This window comes from Penicillium antarcticum (genome assembly GCF_028974205.1).
Source record: "Penicillium antarcticum strain IBT 31339 chromosome Unknown utg000007l_segment0_segment0, whole genome shotgun sequence".
NCBI classification, from domain to species: domain Eukaryota; kingdom Fungi; phylum Ascomycota; class Eurotiomycetes; order Eurotiales; family Aspergillaceae; genus Penicillium; species Penicillium antarcticum.
In genome coordinates this window covers 776,110-798,245 of record NW_026695305.1, presented here as the reverse complement: position 1 = coordinate 798,245, position 22,136 = coordinate 776,110, and the positions used below count along the sequence as shown (strand labels likewise).

The following is a 22,136-nucleotide window of genomic DNA, read 5'->3' as shown; positions in this document are numbered from 1 at the left end:
CAACATGAGCCTGAACCGCCAGGTCAATCCGGCAAAGTCTACAACTAGGGTATGAAGGGGCTCCGTCCCACTGGCAAGTGATCATTTACAGCTGCGTCTTGTTCCTCATTTATTTTGAATCCGGATGTACAAGGACCTTTCTGCCTTTGTTTTCTCCAAGCAATTTGTGAAGGCAATGATGTCAGACTCCGCGCCAAATGTTGAGCTGCATACTTCCAATGATGTTCTTGAAAATTCTATCGGCCCAGCCTATGCGGTGAGCACTCAAACAATTACTGGTCCTGAACCGAAAGCAAAATCGGTAGGTCTTCCCACTTTTTGTTTCTTGCCTTGGGCGTGCAGCTGATTTTTCCCATTAGAACCAACGGCAACCGAAGTCTACGAAGGAGTGTTTCACGGCAAAGCCGGGAGAGTCCGCAGTAATATCAATCATCAAAAGCCGCCGGGACAAGCGCAAGGAAAAACAAGGCCGCCGAAGGAGGAATCGAGCGCAGCAACGCGAGGATTACATCGAACGGCTCGTTGCACAGCACACACACGACGAGATCAGAATCCTGCACCTCAAGCAGCAAATCAATTCACGCTGGCGCCAGGATGCGGAGTTCTTGGCCCACAAGCTGCATTCGCGCGCACGGAGTGTCTGAGTCACATGGGCAGAGTCACCATTTTGCCGCTTGGATTTGAGAGTTCCGCATGAGAAGACGATACAAGAAATCGAGAGGGATCGCAACAAATCGATAGATTTCATCACTATGTTCAACATCATACATGTCAAAATTTGTCTAGTTTTAATGTAAATTCGTCAATCCTTTCTATTAAATGACCAATCGAGCGAATGGTATTGATTATTGCAGAAGGTGTGCTTCGAGCAGTCATTCTTCCCCGATGGGCTTTTGCCTTAGCCCAACCCTCGTTATCAACGACAGCCTGAGGCGCTGCTTTCCTGAACTTATTATACTCGCACGGTGGATTCGACGGTCAAATAAATTTAAAGAGAAAAAAAAAAGAAAAAAAATCTTAAGTTGCGTGCCATTACGATGACAAATAACTGAATGCCCGGCACTCATAACCATTATATGTAGCGTTCAGACTATTTCCGGTGGAGAATTCCCCCAGTCTCCGATCATACTGATTGACGCTAGGCATTCCAAAGTTTCAATTGCTTACGTTCTTGACAGCTTTGGCGGTCTTGGTTTGACTTGCCATCAGAAAGGGATCAATTCACCAAGTAGTTAAGCCTCCACACAAAAGAGATATGGAACGGGATGGTACCGCAAAAAAGATTTGTAGTGACAAATATATCGGTTATTTTGAGCCAGGATCTTAGCGCCATTTGACCTCAGTTACCGGTGAGTCACTGTGCCCAGCGGAGGGGCTGGATAGGTAAGTAGCTTTTCTTGTCGGATTTGTGAGGGCGGTGAGGTCCCGATTTCCCGGCAGTGACTGAGTGGCTGGGGTACTCGAGTTGCGTACGTGGCCTTCCTTGATCTCCGTACCTGAAACTATAAAAGCCCGACCCAGTTTCAAAAGACGTGCCACCTGCTGCTACCATTGACTCAATGTCTGAGCGCTTTTTTGCTGCTACCACTGACTCAATGTCTGAGCGCTTTTTTTGCTGCTACCATTGACTCAATGTCTGAGCGCTTTTATTGCTGCTACCATTGATTAAGATGCCACCGTTGCCTCCAGCGATAGGACAGACACCTCTTCGTGGTGCTGGAGATCATTACCCAAACGCGCAGTCGTTTGAGGAAGCTAAGATCTGTCCGAGTCTATTCACTTCCATGCTTGCTCTTTTGAAACCCATCTAGTTAGTTAATGTCTTCTTCCTGTGAGATAATCCATTCCCTCCTTTCGGCTAAAAATGTAGAGTCCGGTGGATGACGCCATTTTCCAGATGACTTTTGCATGTTCAATGTCTGCTTTTAAGAATACATAGTGTACATTATGTGTCAGGATTTATGTGTCAGGACAGCTTCTCCTTACTGTATATCATGAATTAAACGACTTCAATCATCATAGATTTGCATGTCGTCAATCCCGCGCAAATGTTGGCCTTCAAGAGCGAGTGACGGCCCATTCATATAGTGTTGAATTGGCAGCGACCAGGCCGATTACATTACACCACACAGAACGTTGAAATTGGTTTATCCGAAATGATAAACAATACTCTTGCTTGCCGTAACTCATGGCTAGGGAATGGCCGGAGAGTAAATGACCAGAAATTAGCGAAGAAAAAAAGCGGGCGTTACGTTTATATCTAACGTATTTTGTCGAACTGAGGGGTGGTATTTTACCACTAAGAACAGGGATATTCATCAAGTACCCATTCTGTCTCTGTCTCTGTATGGTAAACGGGGTACGCTCGGCATACCAGCGTCGTAACACGCTAGGAACGACTCCTGAGATCTGTTAACGCTTCAACAGCAAGATCCAGATAGAACAACATCAATGCATCTCAATGGGACACCTCAATACTAGCACATACCAGTATCTGTCAATCCGACAGTTATGAGCCCGGTTGCCCGTTGCAATATCCATTAAGATATATCAGACCTCTCTGCTCTGTATCTTAGCGACGTGTATAATATTCCGCAGTGCCGGATACCCCTGAATAGCTCGGATACCTCTGAATCGCCCGGTTACCCCTGAACGGCACATGCGAGCGTTGCCAACGACCGATTGCGAACAGGACAATAGAGTACAATAAGGGAAAGCAGTATAAGAATGTCAGAAGGCCTCTACTCAGAAGAACTGAGGGCAGTGCCTCAGGACCAGCGACTACGGTCGGAAAGTCAATGGAGAGTCTGGATCGGCCACATACGCTCAGCAGCTATCTCTGAAGATGTGTGGGACTATCTGAATCCAGATCTTGCAGAAGAGAGCGTACGACAGGTTCCCGAGGCCGCCCGAGAGCCTCAACCTAGCAGTATTCGCGAAGATGTGGAGGATGAGTTTGAACTCACAGAGAAGGAATTTACCCAGTGGACTCGACGCATTCAAGCCTATGATAGGCGTGAGGCTCAACGGGTGCGCCTGCTGAAGGTGATGGCACGCATGAACAGCCTAATCACACGTTCTCTCGCAACCGAGTATCACTATCTCACAGTCGATGAGGTTTCGCCGTATCAGAAGCTTGTCAGGCTAGCTCGTGAATTCAAGCCAAAGCCAGAGACCCGGACCGAAGAGCTTCGAGCTGCGTGGAGGGCCATGATCAAACAACCAACGAATAACGTCAATACAGATCACTGGCTCACTCAGTGGACGAGTCTATATGAGGAAGCAAAGTGTGCAGATGTGCCTGATGTGGTATACAGTGTCAAATACGCTATTCGAGACTTCCTGCGCGCTATTCAGCCTATAGATGACGTATTCTGTACCACGTGGCAGGAGAAAATCCTCATACACGATATATCCTTCCACGACGTTATCTCCGCATACCGAACACGCCGTAAGGCTCTTGGACAGTCAGCGAAGAAGGGATCGTCGAAGGTTGCACTTGCCACGCTAGATGGTCAGCATGAGGCTAAACCTGGTCAAAATAAGTCAAAGCCAGCGGAGAAAACGTACCGTACACGGTGCCCGTGTGGTAATGGTGCCCATACGTATCAGCAGTGCTATTATCTCAACAAATCGCAGAGGCCAGAAGGCTGGAACCCGAACGAAGCTGTAGAGAAGAAGATCCCTGAATTCATCAAGAGGATGAGCCCCCAGGACCAGGAAGCCATCGCAAAGCTTACCAAGGTCGAATCAGCTCAGTTTGCAGCCTCAGAAGATCAGCAGTCGTCCGAACAGATTATCTCTATGTTTTCGCATAATCTTGCGGTACAAGCGGCGCAAGAGGGTGATGAGTTTCCGCTAAAGGATAGCTGGATCGTCGATACTGGCGCGAATACTCACATCAGCAACGATCGTGACAGATTCATCTCATTCACTCCTGCTGACTACACTGTCATCACCGGAGACGCTTCTACAAGAATCCAGGGCTTTGGAACGGTCAGACTGAACCTCACAGACCCCAAGACCGGAAAGATCTCTATCGGAGAGGTCTCGGACGTACGGTATTCGCCAGGATTCCACACGAACCTACTTTCGGCGTCGAGACTGAAGAGCAAGGGATTCATCATGAATATCGAGTTACTGGCACTCGTTCGCCGCGGTCAGCCTATTGCAAAGCTAGAGGAGAAATGTGGGCTATACGTACTCGAATACCGGCCAATTCCGGCTGGATTCGCTACAATCAAGCATTCAGAAAAACCATTAATATCCTCAGCCACCGCCGAGCGTTGGCATCAACGCCTAGGTCATATGTATGATCAACGTATCGAGAAACTTGCAGAACTCGTTGATGGAATCAAGATCATTGGTCAGCATGTCGATGATGCTGCCGGCAATCCTGAGAGATGTGAAGTCTGTCAAATGACTAGCGCAAAGCGCCAAATCTCGAGAAGAGCTCATGGAACCAAGTACGGCAGATATGGTCGAATTCACTTTGACCTTGTGCAGATAGAGACAGCATACAACGATGATAAGTGGATGACACACTTCTACCTCGAAGGGATACGCCTACATGCCGCCTCAACACACCAGAAGAAGAGTGGTTGTCAGGATGCAGTCAAGAATTTTGTCGCGTTTGCAATAACACAATTGAAGTTGCCAATTCGAGCTTTCCGCTATGACAACGAGCGCGCTGCCGGCCGCACGGTAGAAGACTTCCTCCGTGAATGTGGCTTCATCGTGGAACACAGTGTGGTGGGCACACCAGAGATGAACAGCTTCGGTGAACGATCTGGGGGGGTGATAATTGCGAGGGCACGAGCCTTACTGTTGGAAGCAGGCTTGCCGAAGGCTCTCTGGCCAGAAGCTGTTAAAGCAGCTGTATATATCATCAACAGATCGCCCACTAAGCTTCCAAACGGTCAGTGGATTATTCCGTACGCTGAGGCAACAGGAATCGATCACATGCAGCCAAAACAACGCATCAACCTCTCAAATCTGCGGTTATACGGATGCCGCGCTTACGTGCGCCGCCAAGATATTCCAAAGAGCCACAAGATGGAGCCGCGCGCGGATATCGGATATCTAGTAGGCTACACAGCCTCGAACATCTGGCGAGTGTGGTTTCCGCACAGAGGAGCCGTGCGAGAAGTCAGGGACGTAGTATTCGACGAGAATCTACGATATGACCCCAAAGAACTAGTAAAGCCACCCATTAGCGACGTAATCGAAGCTATGCCATGGGAAATCGGTGAAGATGAGCATGAGGACATCGAGCAGCTCACACAGCGTGTCAGCCAGCCAGAAACAAACGAGCCAGCTAGTGAAAGCACTCAGCAGTCACCAGAAGCTATACCGGACGTTCAACGCCAAGAAAATGCCTTTGAACCACCGAAATCACCAGGCCAACCTCAGCAGACGGTCACGCCGTCTCTAACACCCTCGGCAGAGCCACAGCTTCTGCCGGCGCCTCAGGCGCAGCAACCATCTCAAGGAGCATTTCCCGGGGATCGAGGGCCCGCACAACATGCGACAGCACGTCCAAGAGCACCAAGAGATATTGTGGGAGATGTATCGGACCAAAACATCGTCTCTGGAGCACGGAAGAGGAAACCAGTGGACCAGGCATTTACCGCCGCGCTAGAAGAGCCAGAGGACTATCATGAAGGTGTGTTAGCAGCGTTCGCAACAGGACTAAACGCTCCTCACCTTCATAACCTCGTGCACCGCGATGATCTGCCTTCAGAGCCTCAGAACTGGAAGGAAATGATCAATCATCAATATCACAAGGGATTTCTTGCGGCTGCAGGCCTTGAAATTGACACACTCACTCGTAAAAACACCTTCGAGGTAGTACAGCGTCCAACGGACCGCAGTATTCAGATCCTACCTCTCAAATGGGTCTTCACCTACAAGTTTGATAGCAATGGGTTCCTGAGCAAGCTGAAAGCGAGACTATGCGTGCGAGGAGATCTCCAGCGGATGACGGCAGAAGAAAAGTACTCAGCGACTCTCGCAGCGCGAACCGCGCGTGCTGTATTCGCCCTAGTTGCTGCATTCGATCTGGACACATATCAATATGATGCTGTCAACGCATTCCTCAATAGCCTACTAGATGAGGTTGTATACGTCTCATTACCACCAGGGTTTGAGAAAGATGGTAAGGCCAAGTGCTGGAAGCTTCTTAGAGCTCTATACGGCCTACGAAAATCTCCACGCCTATGGCAACGAGAAGCGTCTAAGATCTTCACATCTCTAGGCTTGCAGGTAGTGCAGGAAGATATTTGCCTCTTCGCAGCGGACGGCATCATGGTGTTCTTCTATGTTGACGATATCATCATTGTAAATCATTCTTCAAAGCATGCAGCAGCCAAACATCTGAGAGAAGAGCTCAACAGACACTGGGAGCTTCGAGATATGGGAGAGGCGCAGTGGTTCCTCGGGATACGCATTATCCGTGACAGACAACAGATGGCCCTATGGCTCTGTCAGGATTCATATATATCCTCGATGGCTCACCGTTACCATCTTACTGGATCTCGCAGATATGATACACCACTCCCTAGTACCCCACTCAAGCCATTTGACGGCCAGGCGACGCCTCAACAGATTCACGAGTACCAGGAGAAGGTTGGCTCAGCTCAATATGCAACGACGATCACTAGACCGGACTCAGCGAAAGCGACGGCTACACTGGCTCAATTCCTCACAAATCCCGGTCCTCAGCACCTTGATGCAATCAATAGAGTCATCTCGTACCTTGACAGCACTCGGACATCGGCGATCGCGTACAGAGCGCGTGATCGATCACAGAAAAATTGTCAGATACCGGAGGCCGTTCAGTTCTTTAGTGACGCCTCATTCGCTGATAATCCCGATCGAAAAAGCTCTGAAGGATACACATGTATGATGTTTGGAGGACCTGTCGATTGGAAAGCTGGCAAGCAGCGTACGGTGACTACCAGTACAACCGAAGCTGAGCTCCTTGCGGTTTCAGAAGCTGCCAGGACCGTGGCCATGTGGAAACGGCTATTCAAAGCAATACGCTTTGATCCTGAGCATGAGCTAAACATCAAATGCGACAATCAGCAGACTATCGGGATCCTCGAAAAAGAAACACCTCAACTGCGCACGAAGCTCCGTCATGTTGACATACACCAGCACTGGCTCCGGCAGGAGGTTCAGAGCAAGCGCATCACCGTACACTGGGTGAAAACCGCCGATATGGTAGCTGATGGTCTCACAAAGCTACTACCCCGCCAAAAGCATCTCGAATTCATGCAATCGATGGGTATGGAAAATATACGGCAACATCTGGTGGTGGGCGAGGTCTAACGCACACATCTGCAAGAGCAGAAAGGGCACTCGCTGAGGGGGTGTGTCGAACTGAGGGGTGGTATTTTACCACTAAGAACAGGGATATTCATCAAGTACCCATTCTGTCTCTGTCTCTGTATGGTAAACGGGGTACGCTCGGCATACCAGCGTCGTAACACGCTAGGAACGACTCCTGAGATCTGTTAACGCTTCAACAGCAAGATCCAGATAGAACAACATCAATGCATCTCAATGGGACACCTCAATACTAGCACATACCAGTATCTGTCAATCCGACAGATAATAAGAAGACTAACGCTAAATATTTATTATACAGAAGTAATAATTAATTATGTTATTAGAGCCTTAGATTATTTAGAGACCTTAGGGCCGAGATATATATAAAAATGCAAAAATACACCGTATTTAAAGGTAATATCTTCAATCTTTATTTAATTTTATTAAAACTCTCTTGGCTTTCTTCTCTTATTACAATTAGATACTAGCCACAATACTGAATTATAAAAAGTGTTGTCGATATATATCATCATCAAATTTCGCATTCAAGGTGGCGTTCTAGCTGTTCCACTCGTTTACACAATACGTTATATCTTCACTGACACCATCATCCTCAACAACTACATCATCCTGACCTTCCTCCCGACTCCTGAAAATGCCCCTCTGGCTAGTGAACTTATGTTTGATGGCTCCTTTTTTGATCTGAGATTGCGATTTGGAGAACTTTGAGAGAGTCCAGAGAGTATTTGGATCACTATCACTGCCAGAAGAGAGTGGTCGCTTAGGAAGAATCTCAAGAGGAGGAAGTTCATCCAGGCATACATTAAGCTTTTCCCAGACTCTACTAGCATCAAATGGTGCTAATCTAGTAGCTAGAAAGCTATTCTGGATAGTAGAGGTCTTAAAAGCTCCCTTTCTTCCATCTGCAATCAATTCAAGGAAATCTTCCTTATCAATAGAATTGACTCCATTCCGCATCATGGTTGAAAACGCTCCTCTATAAAGCCTCTTCAAAACCGAAAAACAACCCACATCCAAAATTTGTAAAAGATGCGAGGCATGAGAAGTAATACAGATAGCAATAATATCATTTTCTTCACAAATTCGATCGAATTCAGGGGTTAGATGGCTCCCATGACCATCAAGGACTAAGAGGCAGTATTTTCCATCTCCTTTCCCAATATTTGGAATAAAATGAGATTTCAACCACCATAAACCAATTTAATTGGTAGTCCAGCCATTTTTGCTCACAGTCAATCGAGATCCAAGTTGATTTGAATCAAGGGGGATGCGTAGATGCTCAGGAAAGAGTTTCCCCTTGAAAACAAAGAGTGGAGGATGAACACTTTCATCAGCTCTAATGCACTCAATTGAAGTCACCCACTCGCGATTCCCAGCTTGTGAGAGAGTTCTTTTTCCATGGTGCTCAGCTGAGGTAATAATCCTTTGTGTGGTACCAACTCGCATGGCAAAACCAGACTCATCAAAGTTGAAAATATCATCCGAAGTGATACCCCATTTTTCCATGGGATTTTGGACCAAATCAAACCATGTTTTGATAATTCGAGGGTCCTCTGAAAGAACTCTTTGATAGTCGTATTTTTGAGATAATCGTGTGGAAAAATTTGGATGTCGTTTGACAAAGTGAGATGCCCAATCTCTACCAACCGTAGAGGGGATTGTTTTTGGGCATGAAGGAGTAAATTGGCCATATCTCTCAACATAGGCAATGTAAGAGCAGCACCCCTGGTATCCATATCCAATAGCCATTTTCAATCGATTGCTCTTCAAACACAGAGAAAATAAAGCGATTGTGTCGTTTTTCAGAAGCAGCTTCACGCCCGTTAAGGCGGGCCTTCAAAGTTGAGACTGGTAAATCAAAAGACCGCGCAGCAGCTGCAGCAGAGAGATAATTACCATTTTTTATAGCTTTTATCGCTAATAAAAGACGGCCCTCCTGCTCTAGTAGATTTCTCCTTCGACCAGACCGTTGGTGGACCATTATTATTGTGGTAAACAAGAGATGCTATTTTTTTGAGATGGGTTTTTAGTGGGGCCTCTCGGTCAATTCGGTCGCTCGGGCAATACGTTATCACGTTAATCCACTGGCTTCGGTACTTGAGCGATGCCTTTCATTGCATCCTGGTGATTCCATCGCATCTTAGTGTTTCATATCGCAAATAGAATGTGAGCAATTTCGGAAGGGCGGATAAGGTGGACGGGACAATGATCATAGGCGGTAAGCCTGGTCCACGGAGCTAACGATGATGAAACCCCACGGGTCTCATGGTATAAAGCCATTGTCGCTTAACTAGATCTCATACATTTGCAGGTACGACAAGCTGGGCGTGTCTACGGTCGTTCCGGCTTTCGATTTCTGCCTGAGGGTGGCTAATTATTGTCAAACTCAATGTTCCATGCGGGATACGCAAAATGTATCAATTGCAGAAGTGGACTTTGCGCCAGTAGAAGAGTCCTTCAGGCAGATTGTACGGAGTACCTCGGACTCAAACAATAAATTCGAAAGACACTAAGGTCCCTGAATGAGTATCTAGTCTCTGCGATGACCGGGATGAATGGAAGCGGCAAATACGTTTAACGATTTATGTACTGATAAAGGCTTCAGCCATTTGGACAGCATTTGTGGAAACTATCCTCTTGGTAAATGAGCGGAGTCTCCTGATTGGGCACGTATATCTGGACTAGCCAATCAGACAAGCCTAAATCTATTTGCCAAGAATCTGCTACCCAGAGGTGGGGAAAGAGGTCCGTGACACGGCTATCCCTCAACAGCTTCACTTTCCGCATCGTTTCACCTTGAACCTTCAGAGAATTTTGACGTAGCCTTAGTGGATTCCAACTACGGCTAAGCTGTCTTTTCACAGTGACTTCAGCAGCCGGGCCCTGGCTGCAGCGGCCATCCGTAGGTACTCATCCTTGTGCGTGCCTGTCTTTTACTGTTGTGATATGAGGCTGGTGCAGATCAGGAACCAAGCCGCACCGTCGGAATTAGCTCCGAAGTGTCTATACAGACGACCAAGTTGATTGGAAATCAACTTGGCTAATTTTTGTATATATAGGCTCATGTATCCCTCTGAAATAACAAGTCAATTTATACCTACGAACAACAACACGGTCTACCAGTCTTCCCGCCGCAATAGAATGCATCTCTGCCATCAGGGCGTAGAGCGAGCAGAGACGTGAGTGTTTTGGTGCGTCGCGGATATTTTGATCAACGTTGATCAACGTTGACGAGAGTGTTGATATGTGTTGATGAGCGTTGATCAACGTTGATGATGTTGAGATATCGGCTCAGCATGCCTGAGGCCTCAACATCTCTGAGTACCTACGCAGAAGTCACGTAGGGTTTATTGGATGCTTTGTACCATGGGACTATTACAGATCCATCGCACTCTCGCTTAGTGTATTTCTACTACTACAAATAGCGGTAGATGTACACCTTTACAGAGTCAGAATTACAACACCTCGTTCATTGACATACGCTTCTTGCCAAGATACCACTGTCTAGACATATATTTTAACAGATGAACGTGGACGAGGGTGTTTATGTGTATTGTGGTGGTATATAGCGGGACGGTGAAGGTGAGTGAGTGGTGTATAATCGGCACCCAGGCTGGCAGCATATTGATCCTCGAGAATGACGATCGCTGCTGCTGCGATCCTACCTTCAATTCCACTCCCCTCACACTAGAGAATCAGGAAGTCTTTCTCTTGGATCTTCTACCGGGATCTGATTATGATGTTCCACGGCCACTTCGCGGTCTTCGAAAATCACCACTGGTGGTGCTTCCCATGGTATCTGGACGAATGCCTTCGGGCTCTCCCATTCCCTTGCCAATGTGTCCCGGGGAGCCGTGGGGCACCAGTCCGTGAGACTTTGAATATGCTATTTACAAATACCTGCGATGAAAGTGTGTCCACCTTAAAAAAGTCTATTTCATTAATGGACCTGCCCACAATGACAGTCCCTTGAATATCATGGCTAAGCGCACCTGCCACTACAGTACATCCGAAGACAAAAATAAAGGGTGCGAGCTCATTGCATGTTCAAGCCACTGCTATGAAAATTCAAGACTTCATCGTAACTATTGCTGGATTAGCTTCAATGAAATCTTTTTCAGATGGAGTCAGCCTACATAATTTTGTGCCAAGAAGCCGATGACAACCCTGTTTCCAAGATAGATAAATCAAGCCGCTCATCGGCAACCGGTTCGTCCTCTGGATCGTGGTAGAGAGAGACATACGGGTGCTCCAGAGCAGCCGCGGCTGTGATTCTCTCTCGTGGGTTCAGCATGAGCAATTTACCTAATAATTGGACAGCTTTTAAAATAAGAATGTTTCTTTGGAAGCGATTGAGTAGATCCGATACGGCATAAAGCGTACCTTGGGGGTCAGTCTGCTCAAAACAAGTATCAAACGAGCGAGACTTTGATTCTGGCAGTGATTTGATATGCTCGAGTGTCTAGAATTTATCGTCAGCGACGAGTCACCTAAGAATTTGCTTTAATACGCGAGATTACAGTCTTGCTGGTGATGCTTTCTATGACTTGCTTTGGTGGTTTTCCGAGAACCTCCGCAATAAGCGTAAATTGGTGTACCTGATCCTTGCCAGGAAACAATGGCTTCGCTAGGATCATTTCCGCGAAAATACACCCTGAGCTCCAAATGTCCACAGCCTCGGTGTATTTCTGCGGATTCAGCATGATCTCTGGCGCTCGGTAGTATCGCGTGGTGACATAGCCAGTCATTTGATTGTCAATTTGTCCGCGAGCCGATCCAAAGTCACATATTTTCAAGTCGCAATTGTGATTGACGAGAATATTGCTGGGCTTGAGGTCACGATGCAGAACACCAGCAGAGTGAATGTACTTTAAAGCCCGCTGGATCGGTAAGCAAAGCCCATTTGAACAAGCCAAGCAACATACAAGAATCTGATAGATAAAAAATTGGATAAATTCGCCGCTCATAGGATTTGATGCGGAATGTATCAGATGGCGGAGATCAGTCATTATCCAGTCTGTGATAATGTACCTTTGATACCGCACGATTAATACTTCCATTCTCATACCGAAGCGGGGCCGAAGGGGGATGGATATCATACAGGTCTTCAGATGGGGAAATAAAGACATCCACCATCTCAATCAACTAGACAAGATCAGACTTCGAAGGCTCCATTTGGAAAAGTCATGCCACACGGACGTTGGTGTGTCGGAGCTTACTTAGCAGAAAGACTTCCCTGAAAGTGTTTCTTGCCAAGACACTGCTTTTAAACGGCTTGCTGATCTTTTTTATGGCGACTTTGTGATGTGTGATCGAGTCATAAGCTGAGCTTTGGGCATCGTCAGAGATGGCATCAAATTATTTAATCGCATAATCACTGGAGTACCAACCATACTACTCCCAACGTCCCCAGATTTTGGATATTCAGATCACAATACCTTGCCTTCGTTTCGAAATCCGTGCCCATGATCGAGGTCATGATGTACGTAGCTGTGTTGGCGATAGTGAAAACGTGATATACTTGAACTTGTCGTCCATTTACAGTCAAAGCGAACTGGATGAGGAACTTGGCAGTCTCAAAAATAGGGGGTGCTCAATCTTGACCGCTTTTTCCACTTCAACATTTTTTGCAACGTGTCGGTTCAAAATCAGGTGATTAGCCGCTAGGCTAAAAATATGCTATCATGTGACTAGCCCTGGTTCCGCACGCGACCAGGGGTAGATGACGTTCGTTTTGTTTGCATCTGTGCATTTCTTGTGTTTAGTTTACATCTTTCCATTCAAGGGCGATTGATCAGAAATACGCAAGGCGAGTTTTCAACGGTCGCCCAGTGGGCTGGCGACCACCCTTTCCAGCAGTCGGTAGGCCTGACAGCTCTTCCGCATAGCAGCATATATATAGAGCGAGCTACATCGTGCAAACGAGTTTGTTAAAACTGGACGTCTACTGAATTGGGAAGCATCAATATCAAGGCCAACGAGATTGTTTTAAGTCTGATCTTTTTCCTTTTGAGTGAAAGACCCTATACAAATGAGAACTCTTCTCCTGATCTATACTCTACTTGGTAGGTCAAATGCTGATCACTAAATTCATGCCTGGTCTGTCAGGCGTCTAGCCTGGATGTGCGACGAACCTCAACTAAGTATATTCCACCAAATAGATTACAAAAATGAGTACGAGCAGTCTAGAGACCCTTCACTGCATGTCGCTGGCCCTGGCGTTTCTGAAAAGACCGACCTGCTCAACTTTGCAATGTCCAGGGAGGGGGTTTGGAAGGGTTCAATGGATGTCATGGGCCCAGGCCTCAGGCTGCAGGACGTAAAACATTTCGTGCAGTCACAAATTGCATATTGCGTCGGATCCAGAGGTTCTTGTGGCTCTAGGAAGTGAGAAGTGAGGTTTCCATCGGAGGCAAAACGTTCCAGATCAGCCATTTGGATACGCTCTTGACCTTGCGCAGGGCTTTTTAGCGAGCTTGATGATTCAAGCAAACACCCGGAAGGTGTTTGAATCACTCGTGATGACGTAGTTGGTGTTCCCTGTACCGTCAGCTTCGAGGGAAATCTAGCAGATGGACCATTAAACGAATTAGTCCTGTCTTTGAAATAGTGAGTTTCATTCCGACTAGTACTTATGGGGGACCGATGCTTGGATATAGTTTATCAGTCAACTTACCCATTTCTTCCAGATATGCAGCTTTCAGATGTTGGCTGTCGGGCACGAACATTGGATTGGGGACATGACTCTGCAAGGACATTCCATCAATCATAGTTGGTCGTATCCTTTGTGTAGTTTCCTTGAACCCACGAGGATTGCGAGAGAAGTTACACGATTTATCTAACCGAAGACAATTTTCACAGCGTCCGCGCTCATCATGTTCGTCAACACGGCATCGATCCTTCCGCCTTCGGCAATGTTCTACCAGAGATGGCGCATTAGTCAAGGCTTGAAGAAAAGAGGTTGATGGAAATGAACCAAAAATAATCTTGAAGAATCCGAACCGTGTTGCTCCCTGCCAGATTCTTGCAATAAACTAAAGGGTAGAAGATACTTACCACACGCAACAACAATCCGATGATAGCCCAATTTTGGGCTTTAATTTATCACCATCTCCACGACTTCTCAACGAAACATCAAACCTTCTCCGCTCTGGGCTGGTAGAATGCATATACGAGATGTTGATTTAACACATGTACCTCGAGAGTACTGTATGAATTTATAATCATCTGTAAAGAATATCAAGGATGTGTGGCGTTGGATACCCACGGTACTTGTACTAGTTTCAGTCAATTGAGTCGTCTCTGTTTATTAGCCGAGTTGTTTCTTAATTAGTGAAGAATGCGCCCTTGCCTCCCAGTGATGGGTTATCGTACGGATTCCTGTGAGAGGTATGTGACTGGCTCGCATCGTCATTCTTCCACACCCAACTGACCTAAACCCAATTAAAAATACCTGGGCATTAATGAAGGCCGGGATAAATAGGCTCCGTCCTGATCTTATTCGTATGAATGAGCAGGCAAAGGTTATTTCAGATTTGGCGGAATATTACAAAGCAAATTGTTGAACAAAAAGGAGGGCGTCCCGTGCCATAGACACAGTCAAATAGAACAGCGGTATGAGGTGCAGGACCAACATAAATGAACAGAACTGCAAGATTTTCATGATACAAAACATCCAATAAGCCCTATATGGTCGCTGCGTATTAATTAAGAGATGTTGAGGCCTCAAGCTCACTGAGCCAATATCTCAACACATTAAATGGACTGCTAAGAGAGTGCTGAGATTGAAAAGCTGACTACGCTGATTGACTTTCATGGTGAAAATGAGACTCAGTACCTAACCACTTATGTCTGCTAGTCGATTAAATCCTCCAGAAATTTATGGACATGCCATGTGCCATGGCCTAGACAGTCGACTTTTCCCTACGACCACAATGGATGCCACGAAAAGCACGCCAGACCAGAAAAATGAAGGAGAACAACAGTCCAGTGTACTGCCAATAATTGGCGAAGAAGACTATTCACAAAAAACTTCTGACCATGTCGAACCTTGAGGGCCAAGGCCGACGACGGTGTCTACAATACTCCCGATAGCAGAGTATGCTTCTGCCATAGTGGTTGTAAGAAATGAAACCACCGGCAGCGCAGGAACCACAGACGTGATCATAGTGACAAAAGGTATAAAGTAGTTGGTTGCAAGAGATGATAGAGGAATGATGCTTGATGATGTTGACATATAATATTCTGCACGGATGGTAACGACACTTGCGGCATTTTATACTTTTTTTGATCAGCATCTGGATTGAATTGAAACTATTTGACGTCAAACTGAATCAAAGCTCCGTTAGCTATATGATGTGAGCCAAGTCCTTGTTGGTCTGTAGAACAAGCCGGCCCTAGCTCGGCCTGTGCAGCTTTTTCAAGGCTGATTTTACAACCCTAGTTTAGTTATGTAGCATGGCCAACTTTTGATAGATGCATTAGCTGAGGGGGCTAATATGCTAGTTTTGGAGCGCTTACGTTTGAGACCGTTCCCCAATAGCACGCTAGAACAAACCAAATACCCTGTCAAGACCGAAAGCCCTGGGGCGTTTTTAAATACACCAGTGATTGGATTGAATCCTGTCTCATCTTGGGGCCAGAGTTTCGTTGGCTTAGCGCCTTTTGCCTAGATTGGAACGACTTAGCCTCTCTTAATTTGGCCCCCACACATTTGGCCCCCAGCCCCCACTTTGGAGCCATGGATCAGTGATACTACGCAGATTGGTGAGTCAAGAGCGAGCCCCTGTCCATGCCATTCACATGTCAGTCCCTCATTCGCGTGGAAAGTCATCAGAAAACGCCTCAAACTCTTCAGTACCGAAATTTGAATCTAGATATTCTAAATACTCAAGGCAAGTACAATGCCCCTCACCGGAGTTATGGATGTGGTTTTTATTGAAGCATCGTAGGAGAGGCAAACGGCTATTCTTATGATGAGATCTTCTATCAAACACAGACATGTTTTAGGGAATCCGAGTCCATTTTCAAATGACCGCGAATTTTCGTCTAATGTGTCACTGCCTAACCCGTCGCGTTGGCCTATGCGCAGTCAGCACCCAAAAAAACATGAAAGCCGTTCATACTATTTTTAAGGTTGTACACTAGGGTTTGAGTGGCATGGTATTGCGTGCAGCTATCTTTATTGTTTGTACAGCCTGAATAATTCATCCAGGTGGGTATACAGCTTGGCCGCAGATCAGCGGGCATCCGACCAGGTTTCTTATCACGGAAGAGGCTCATGACCAATAAAATCAGTCATCCCCTTTCGACAAGGATTTTCATCAATCTGACTACCTTGTACTCTTTTTATTTCCGCAGTAAAAGCAATCTAATTGCTTCGAGCGAGAATACCTCTTTCCCTCCTCAGCTTTAGTGTCGGGGTCGTCGATTAACAAGTCCCGTAAATCCAAGAAAACGGTCACAATGCAGAAACACTTGCCTCATAAAATCTTAGATAGATACAAGACATCGAGCAGGTTATAGATTCCTAGTGCTGTAGCAATGCAGGGATGCAATAAAACGAGGGTAGTGGGATGATGAACCCATTTTGGAAGGTTAAACGAGCCAATCCTAGTCTAGCTAAGCGATGTAAACTGCATGGCTGGTTCAAGGCTGACTGACCTGACAACTCGATTTTATCGTACTTTTGTTCTTAGGGGTGGGAATAGGGACCGAAGAGATGACCGTGATGGTCTCAAGCGGTTCATTGTTATCAGTATACTAATCAATTACGAGCATAAACACACTTTTATCATACGCCGAGCCACTCTGAGGATGCTCGTGAAGATGAGAATACTACTTCGAGTGCGGCCAACATTGGCACGCTGATCAAATTAAGATGAACACGCAGTGAATGTAGCCAAGAACCCCACTTGTTAAATTAGTTACCCATCATGGCCCATGATTCATGGGTCGATGCTAAGGATCAAAGCAGCTCCACAAATTGTATTGTAGAAGCCAAACTCGTGGTCGCGATGAAGTTAAGCAACCTAAACACGTGATCATACTAATTTTTTCCACTTCTGGCTCTTGGTGAGTAGGGGGATTCACGAGGAAAGTCATTCAACCACTATGTGCAGCCGCGTTGAGTTTAGGATGAGAGCCGCTTTATCGTCCCGCGAACGGTGGTGAAAAGGGTGAGAATCACCCGAGCTGAGCGACCGCCGCACTGGTCCTTTCGGCTGAGCTCCATAATCGGACTAAACACTTTGATGTGAGATTTCATTATCAGCGAGCTATACTCAATGCAGGAGAGATCAATCTGCAACATGTTTCCACCGTGAAAAAACATGCCTCTAGCAGACTCACCAGGCCTTTGTCAATTTCTGTAGTCTCTTGGGAATCGGAGCCTCAGATATTCGGAGGCAATAGCCCGGGCGCTCTTCCACTTTAGTTTCTCCGTGATGCTTTGAATTATTTTATTAAGGCCTGACTGCTCATCGTGATTTCAGTATCGCCTTGCGAGCGAAGTGATCTCGAGGGAAAATGATGTGATATGAGGCTGGTGCAGATCAAAGACAAAGCCGTTCCATCGGAATTGATTCCCGATGTGTCTATACAAACATTAAGTTGATTGGAAAATAACTTGGAGTTCTTCCTGTATATATAACCTCACCCCTGAAATTCGTGCCGCGTCATCACTGGATACCTGACATATCAAACATAAATCTAGTGATCAACATGGGAGCTATCATTGAGAGTATAGTTCAGGAGAAAACTTCTCATTCATAGAGGACCTTTCTGTCGTTGAGAGAAAGATCAAAGAGATAAATGAAATTTAAACAGAAACTAAAATAAAATTAGACAAATCCAACCGAGAAAGAAAATGGCAATTTTAAATTCAAAATGAATTAGTTACAAGAGCCCCATCAAACACCCTCAGAGAAGCCATCGTTCCCAGATTCTGTATCTATCTTCATAGAGTCCATCAATCCACAGACTTCGAAAAGCTTCCTCGGACCCATTCCATCGGGGACACCAACCACTCCCTCAGTCTTCAGACGCTCTAAGGTCGCCTTAATACCCAAATAAGCAGGGGTAATTGTCGCGAATGAGAAGATCATGATTCTGAATCCCATATCCTCTGCTTCCTTTGTAGTGATGAGGGGGGTTGATCCATTCTCTACCATGTTCAGGAGAAGAGGCCAAGGAGCGAGGTCCTGGACTGCCTGTCGAGCCTGCTCTTTAGAAGTAAAGCCTTCCAGTAGGCCAACATCCGCTCCAATGTCTCTGGCAGCTCTCAGTCGACGGATACATTCCTCGTACCCATGTTGCTGAAGTGCGTCCGTCCGTGCAATCAAAACAATGTCCGAGTGCAGACGATCCTTGGTCAGCTTGGCAGCGCGAATCCGCATCAGGTACTCGTCTAAGCCAACAACCTTTTTGCCTGCAAGGTGGCCACATCGCTTGTTTGAGATCTGGTCCTCAATGTGGAAGCCAGCGACCCCTGCTTGGATGTATTGTTGAACAGACTTTGACACCATCAACGGGCCTATTAAGTAGTCAGCATCTGTGGTAATGTACGTTTTTTGGCCGTAGGTAAAACCTACCGCCATATCCAGTATCCATGTCTGCAATCAATGGAGGCCCGAATGGGTCTAGGTTGGCAATCATTTCAGCATTGGTTTTCATGTCGTGGAGCTGAGCTAACCCCAGATCCGCCATTCCCAGACGCGAGGCAGTGGTTCCAGCACCAGTCTGGTGATATTTTTAGTATCTGTGCATCTGTGTTCTTGTATCAATTTTCATACCATATAGAGTCCTTTGAATCCGACCTCCATGGCAGTACGAGCCGAGAGACCATCATATACACCAGGGCACACAAGGAGGTCTTTCGTATCCTTGAGCATCCGACGAAGCTTGGAAGCCGCAGGAATAACATAAAGAGACACACTCGGCTCCTGACGTGTGCCATTTACCTCATAGTACCCATCCTTTTCAACGGTGATTGTGATAGTCATCTTGGGCGATCCGATTGATGGGTTGGCTTTGTTGTCTAATATTTTTTATTCTTGTAATACCTCCCAATATTCGGGGTAGATTCGCCTTTTTATAAGTTTTGGCTAAATGGCTTCGGAGTGATACGGCTCATCTCGAGTGAGTGAATCAGGACCAAAAGCGTCTGTCTGGTGTGAGAGAGGATACGCTTCCACCAAACCAAGTGCGCTTGGGATCTCGGGGATGCAACATTCCCCAAATTGCCAAGATCTTATCATGGCCCTAAAGTACCCTGTCTTCACGTCGTACTGGCGATGCCTCAGAAGCCAAATGGCCCCAGCCCCGCGTAGTTAGACTAGAAAAGATACTCATTGCGTGATATACCGAGCGCTAACCACTCGAGCAATCGTTGAGAACCTCCCCGTCAATTAGTGGTGTAAATAGCGTCCAAATGGTGGTCAACATCTGCATAGACCAGGGTTAAAATAATGCACCGGCGTAGTTTATTGGTCTAGATGCCTCAAAGGTGGTCGGTGGCGGCCACCCCGATGAAGATTCTCCATCACGACTGCTGCATTGAGCATGGAGGGTAATCAATCTAGGCTGCCTTGGCATAATGACTGCATGCTGCAGACGCCTGACCTCTTTGTCGCTCCTGCATAAGTGGGGATCTGCATGTTTGTGGCAATATTTTGAGCAGAAGAAGACTCTTGGCCAAAGGCATTGTTGCACAAGTACCCTAGTTTGCCAAGCTCCTCATCCTATCTTTCGGGAGAGAGACCAACAGTTGAATGCCGTCAGCAAATATGTGGACAGCGTATCATCGTTTACATTGGGACAATTTTCAATCTACAGCCAAAGCTTGTATTTGGGCGGCGAGACCTCTTGGCCATTAGAACCTGTGAACAACCCTCAGCAAAAGTCCGCAAGTGACACCAATGTCCCGGGGTGAAGTTCACAAGAAAGTCGGCACCAAGCTGCTCGGCGCCAAAAACGATTCCTCCGAGAGTAATCCTTGGCGCTGTAGGCACGTATCGGAGACTAAAATCGTCGAAAAAGTCTCGTAGCGACTACGGCTCGGCCAGCTCACAGGCCGCAGAGGAGCGAAAAGAGGCACGATTCGCTACGTGTGGTGTCAATCCCGTTATCTTGCATCGAAAACTGCAGATTGCTAATATACCCCGGAGTCCGCGGAATTTCAGGATGTGCTTGGCTCGGTCTTGGCGTGCATTTGGCCGGCCTGAGGAAAGTGATGCGATCAATAGGACTGGGGGGAGAGAGAGGAAAAGCTTTGGTGGAGCTAGAAATGGTTCCTGAAGCATCCCCTGTTGACTTTGACTGCAATTTAGAAAATTTGTCTTTTGGTGTCTCTCCAAGGTCTCTGCAAGTTTTTGGGGGGCTTTTTGTCCCTCCAATGCATTCAGATTCCACTATGGACACTGAAAAAGGTGCATTTGCAGGATTTGCGGCGTCCTTCAAGGCTGAAATCGAGCCTCAGCATGCCGATCTTCTTCTCTTTGCGTGCTGTTTGACATCAGGACTTGTTGACAGTACAATCTACAATGGTGAGAGCGAAATTGATCCTTGTTTATGTGATCTAGGTGAGACTAACATTCCCAGCTTACAACACCTTTGTGTCCATGCAGACCGGTATGACCTCAAGCACGGAAGGAACTCCATCGCAATCTGACAGACCACAGGAAACACAATCTTCGTGGGACTAGGAGCTTCAAGCCAGAATGCTCGTCCATATGGATGGGCGCGCTCGCTCACTTCGATCGGATGCTTCATCTTAGGATGCTTCTTCTTCGCGCGCTTACACAGTATTGTGGGTGCTCGAAAACGCGGTTCATTAATGATGTCCTTCGCGTTACAAGCCAGTATAATCATTATAACCGCTGGACTTATCGAAGGCGGTGCCATCTCGAGTGCGCTTGGTGATCGGTTGTCGCAGACCACGCCCCCGTGGGACCAAGAGGTTCCGATTGTTCTTCTCAGCATTCAGTCCGCCGGTCAGATTGTGACGAGTCGCGCGCTAGGTTTCAATGAGGTTCCGACCGTGGTGATTACAAGTCTTCTTTGTGATCTTGTGTCTGATCCTAAGCTGTTCCTAATCCGAAACCAAAAGCGTGACCGTCGGGTCATCGCGTTTGTGCTGACGCTGCTTGGGGCGATCATTGGTGGATGGGTGACGAAAGCCACACAGGCAATTGCCCCCACTCTATGGCTGTCAGCAGGGATTAAAGTCGTGGTTGTTGTGGCCTGGGGGTTGTGGAAGGCAAAGTAGAAGTTGCCGCCATTCAACGCAGAAGGCTTATGATGCTCTACCCGTGCATCATTCATGAGAAACCAAAACCACATGAAATATGCAGACCATGTGATTTTGTCAAAATCAGTGGTTTCCGTAATAACAGGTCATCCAATAGAAAATGGCAAAAAATCTGCATTGTTTGCTACCCCTTCGTACAAACAACTTATAGGGCATCATGGCTAATAACAATGGCAATAATTAGTTATAATTCCGGTTCTCAATCCGTATTCATGACCGCGGCACTGACAAGGCCAATATCTCAACATAAGGAAAATATGTAAGATACCGCCATCGCGGGGACTTGTCCAAACTGATTGCTCCCACAAAGAACTCCATTGCCTGGCCTTTCGTCTTCGAAATAATGCAAACAGGGTCAAGAAATTTCAGAACGATCTTGGTCACGTCACGGTCATGTTCGGGATTGGGATCTGCTCATGGTACTCCCTGGGAATCCGCCATAGTTACTATGGTTGGTTATGTCAAATGAGTTTGC

At 46.6% G+C, this 22,136-nt stretch overlaps 6 protein-coding genes across 6 annotated transcripts; 3 read left to right on the top strand and 3 right to left on the bottom strand.

Moving 5' to 3' along the window:
• Nucleotides 1–178: 178 nt before the first annotated feature.
• Nucleotides 179–644, top strand: N7508_007469 (uncharacterized protein; the record flags this gene model as incomplete). Its single annotated transcript, XM_058465533.1, has 2 exons — nt 179–301; nt 360–644. The coding sequence occupies 2 exons, from the start codon at nt 179–181 to the stop codon at nt 642–644; spliced, it is 408 nt and encodes a 135-aa protein (XP_058317935.1).
• A 2,083-nt stretch (nt 645–2,727) lies between these two features.
• N7508_007468 (uncharacterized protein) lies at nt 2,728–7,332 on the top strand (the record flags this gene model as incomplete). The annotated part of the gene is made up of 1 exon (XM_058465532.1): nt 2,728–7,332. One exon carries the CDS (start codon nt 2,728–2,730, stop codon nt 7,330–7,332), a length of 4,605 nt encoding a protein of 1,534 aa, XP_058317934.1.
• A 4,057-nt stretch (nt 7,333–11,389) lies between these two features.
• Nucleotides 11,390–12,489, bottom strand: N7508_007467 (uncharacterized protein; the record flags this gene model as incomplete). The annotated part of the gene is made up of 5 exons (XM_058465531.1): nt 11,390–11,438; nt 11,490–11,815; nt 11,874–12,233; nt 12,279–12,370; nt 12,399–12,489. The coding sequence occupies 5 exons, from the start codon at nt 12,487–12,489 to the stop codon at nt 11,390–11,392; spliced, it is 918 nt and encodes a 305-aa protein (XP_058317933.1).
• Nucleotides 12,490–12,537: 48 nt separating this feature from the next.
• N7508_007466 (uncharacterized protein) lies at nt 12,538–12,832 on the bottom strand (the record flags this gene model as incomplete). The annotated part of the gene is made up of 2 exons (XM_058465530.1): nt 12,538–12,682; nt 12,744–12,832. 2 exons carry the CDS (start codon nt 12,830–12,832, stop codon nt 12,538–12,540), a joined length of 234 nt encoding a protein of 77 aa, XP_058317932.1.
• A 5,431-nt stretch (nt 12,833–18,263) lies between these two features.
• Nucleotides 18,264–19,355, bottom strand: N7508_007465 (isocitrate lyase/PEP mutase family protein; the record flags this gene model as incomplete). The annotated part of the gene is made up of 3 exons (XM_058465529.1): nt 18,264–18,886; nt 18,945–19,092; nt 19,146–19,355. The coding sequence occupies 3 exons, from the start codon at nt 19,353–19,355 to the stop codon at nt 18,264–18,266; spliced, it is 981 nt and encodes a 326-aa protein (XP_058317931.1).
• Nucleotides 19,356–20,764: 1,409 nt separating this feature from the next.
• On the top strand, nt 20,765–21,619 carry N7508_007464 (YoaK family protein; the record flags this gene model as incomplete). The annotated part of the gene is made up of 3 exons (XM_058465528.1): nt 20,765–20,897; nt 20,953–20,982; nt 21,033–21,619. 3 exons carry the CDS (start codon nt 20,765–20,767, stop codon nt 21,617–21,619), a joined length of 750 nt encoding a protein of 249 aa, XP_058317930.1.
• Between the last annotated feature and the right edge of the window lie 517 nt (nt 21,620–22,136).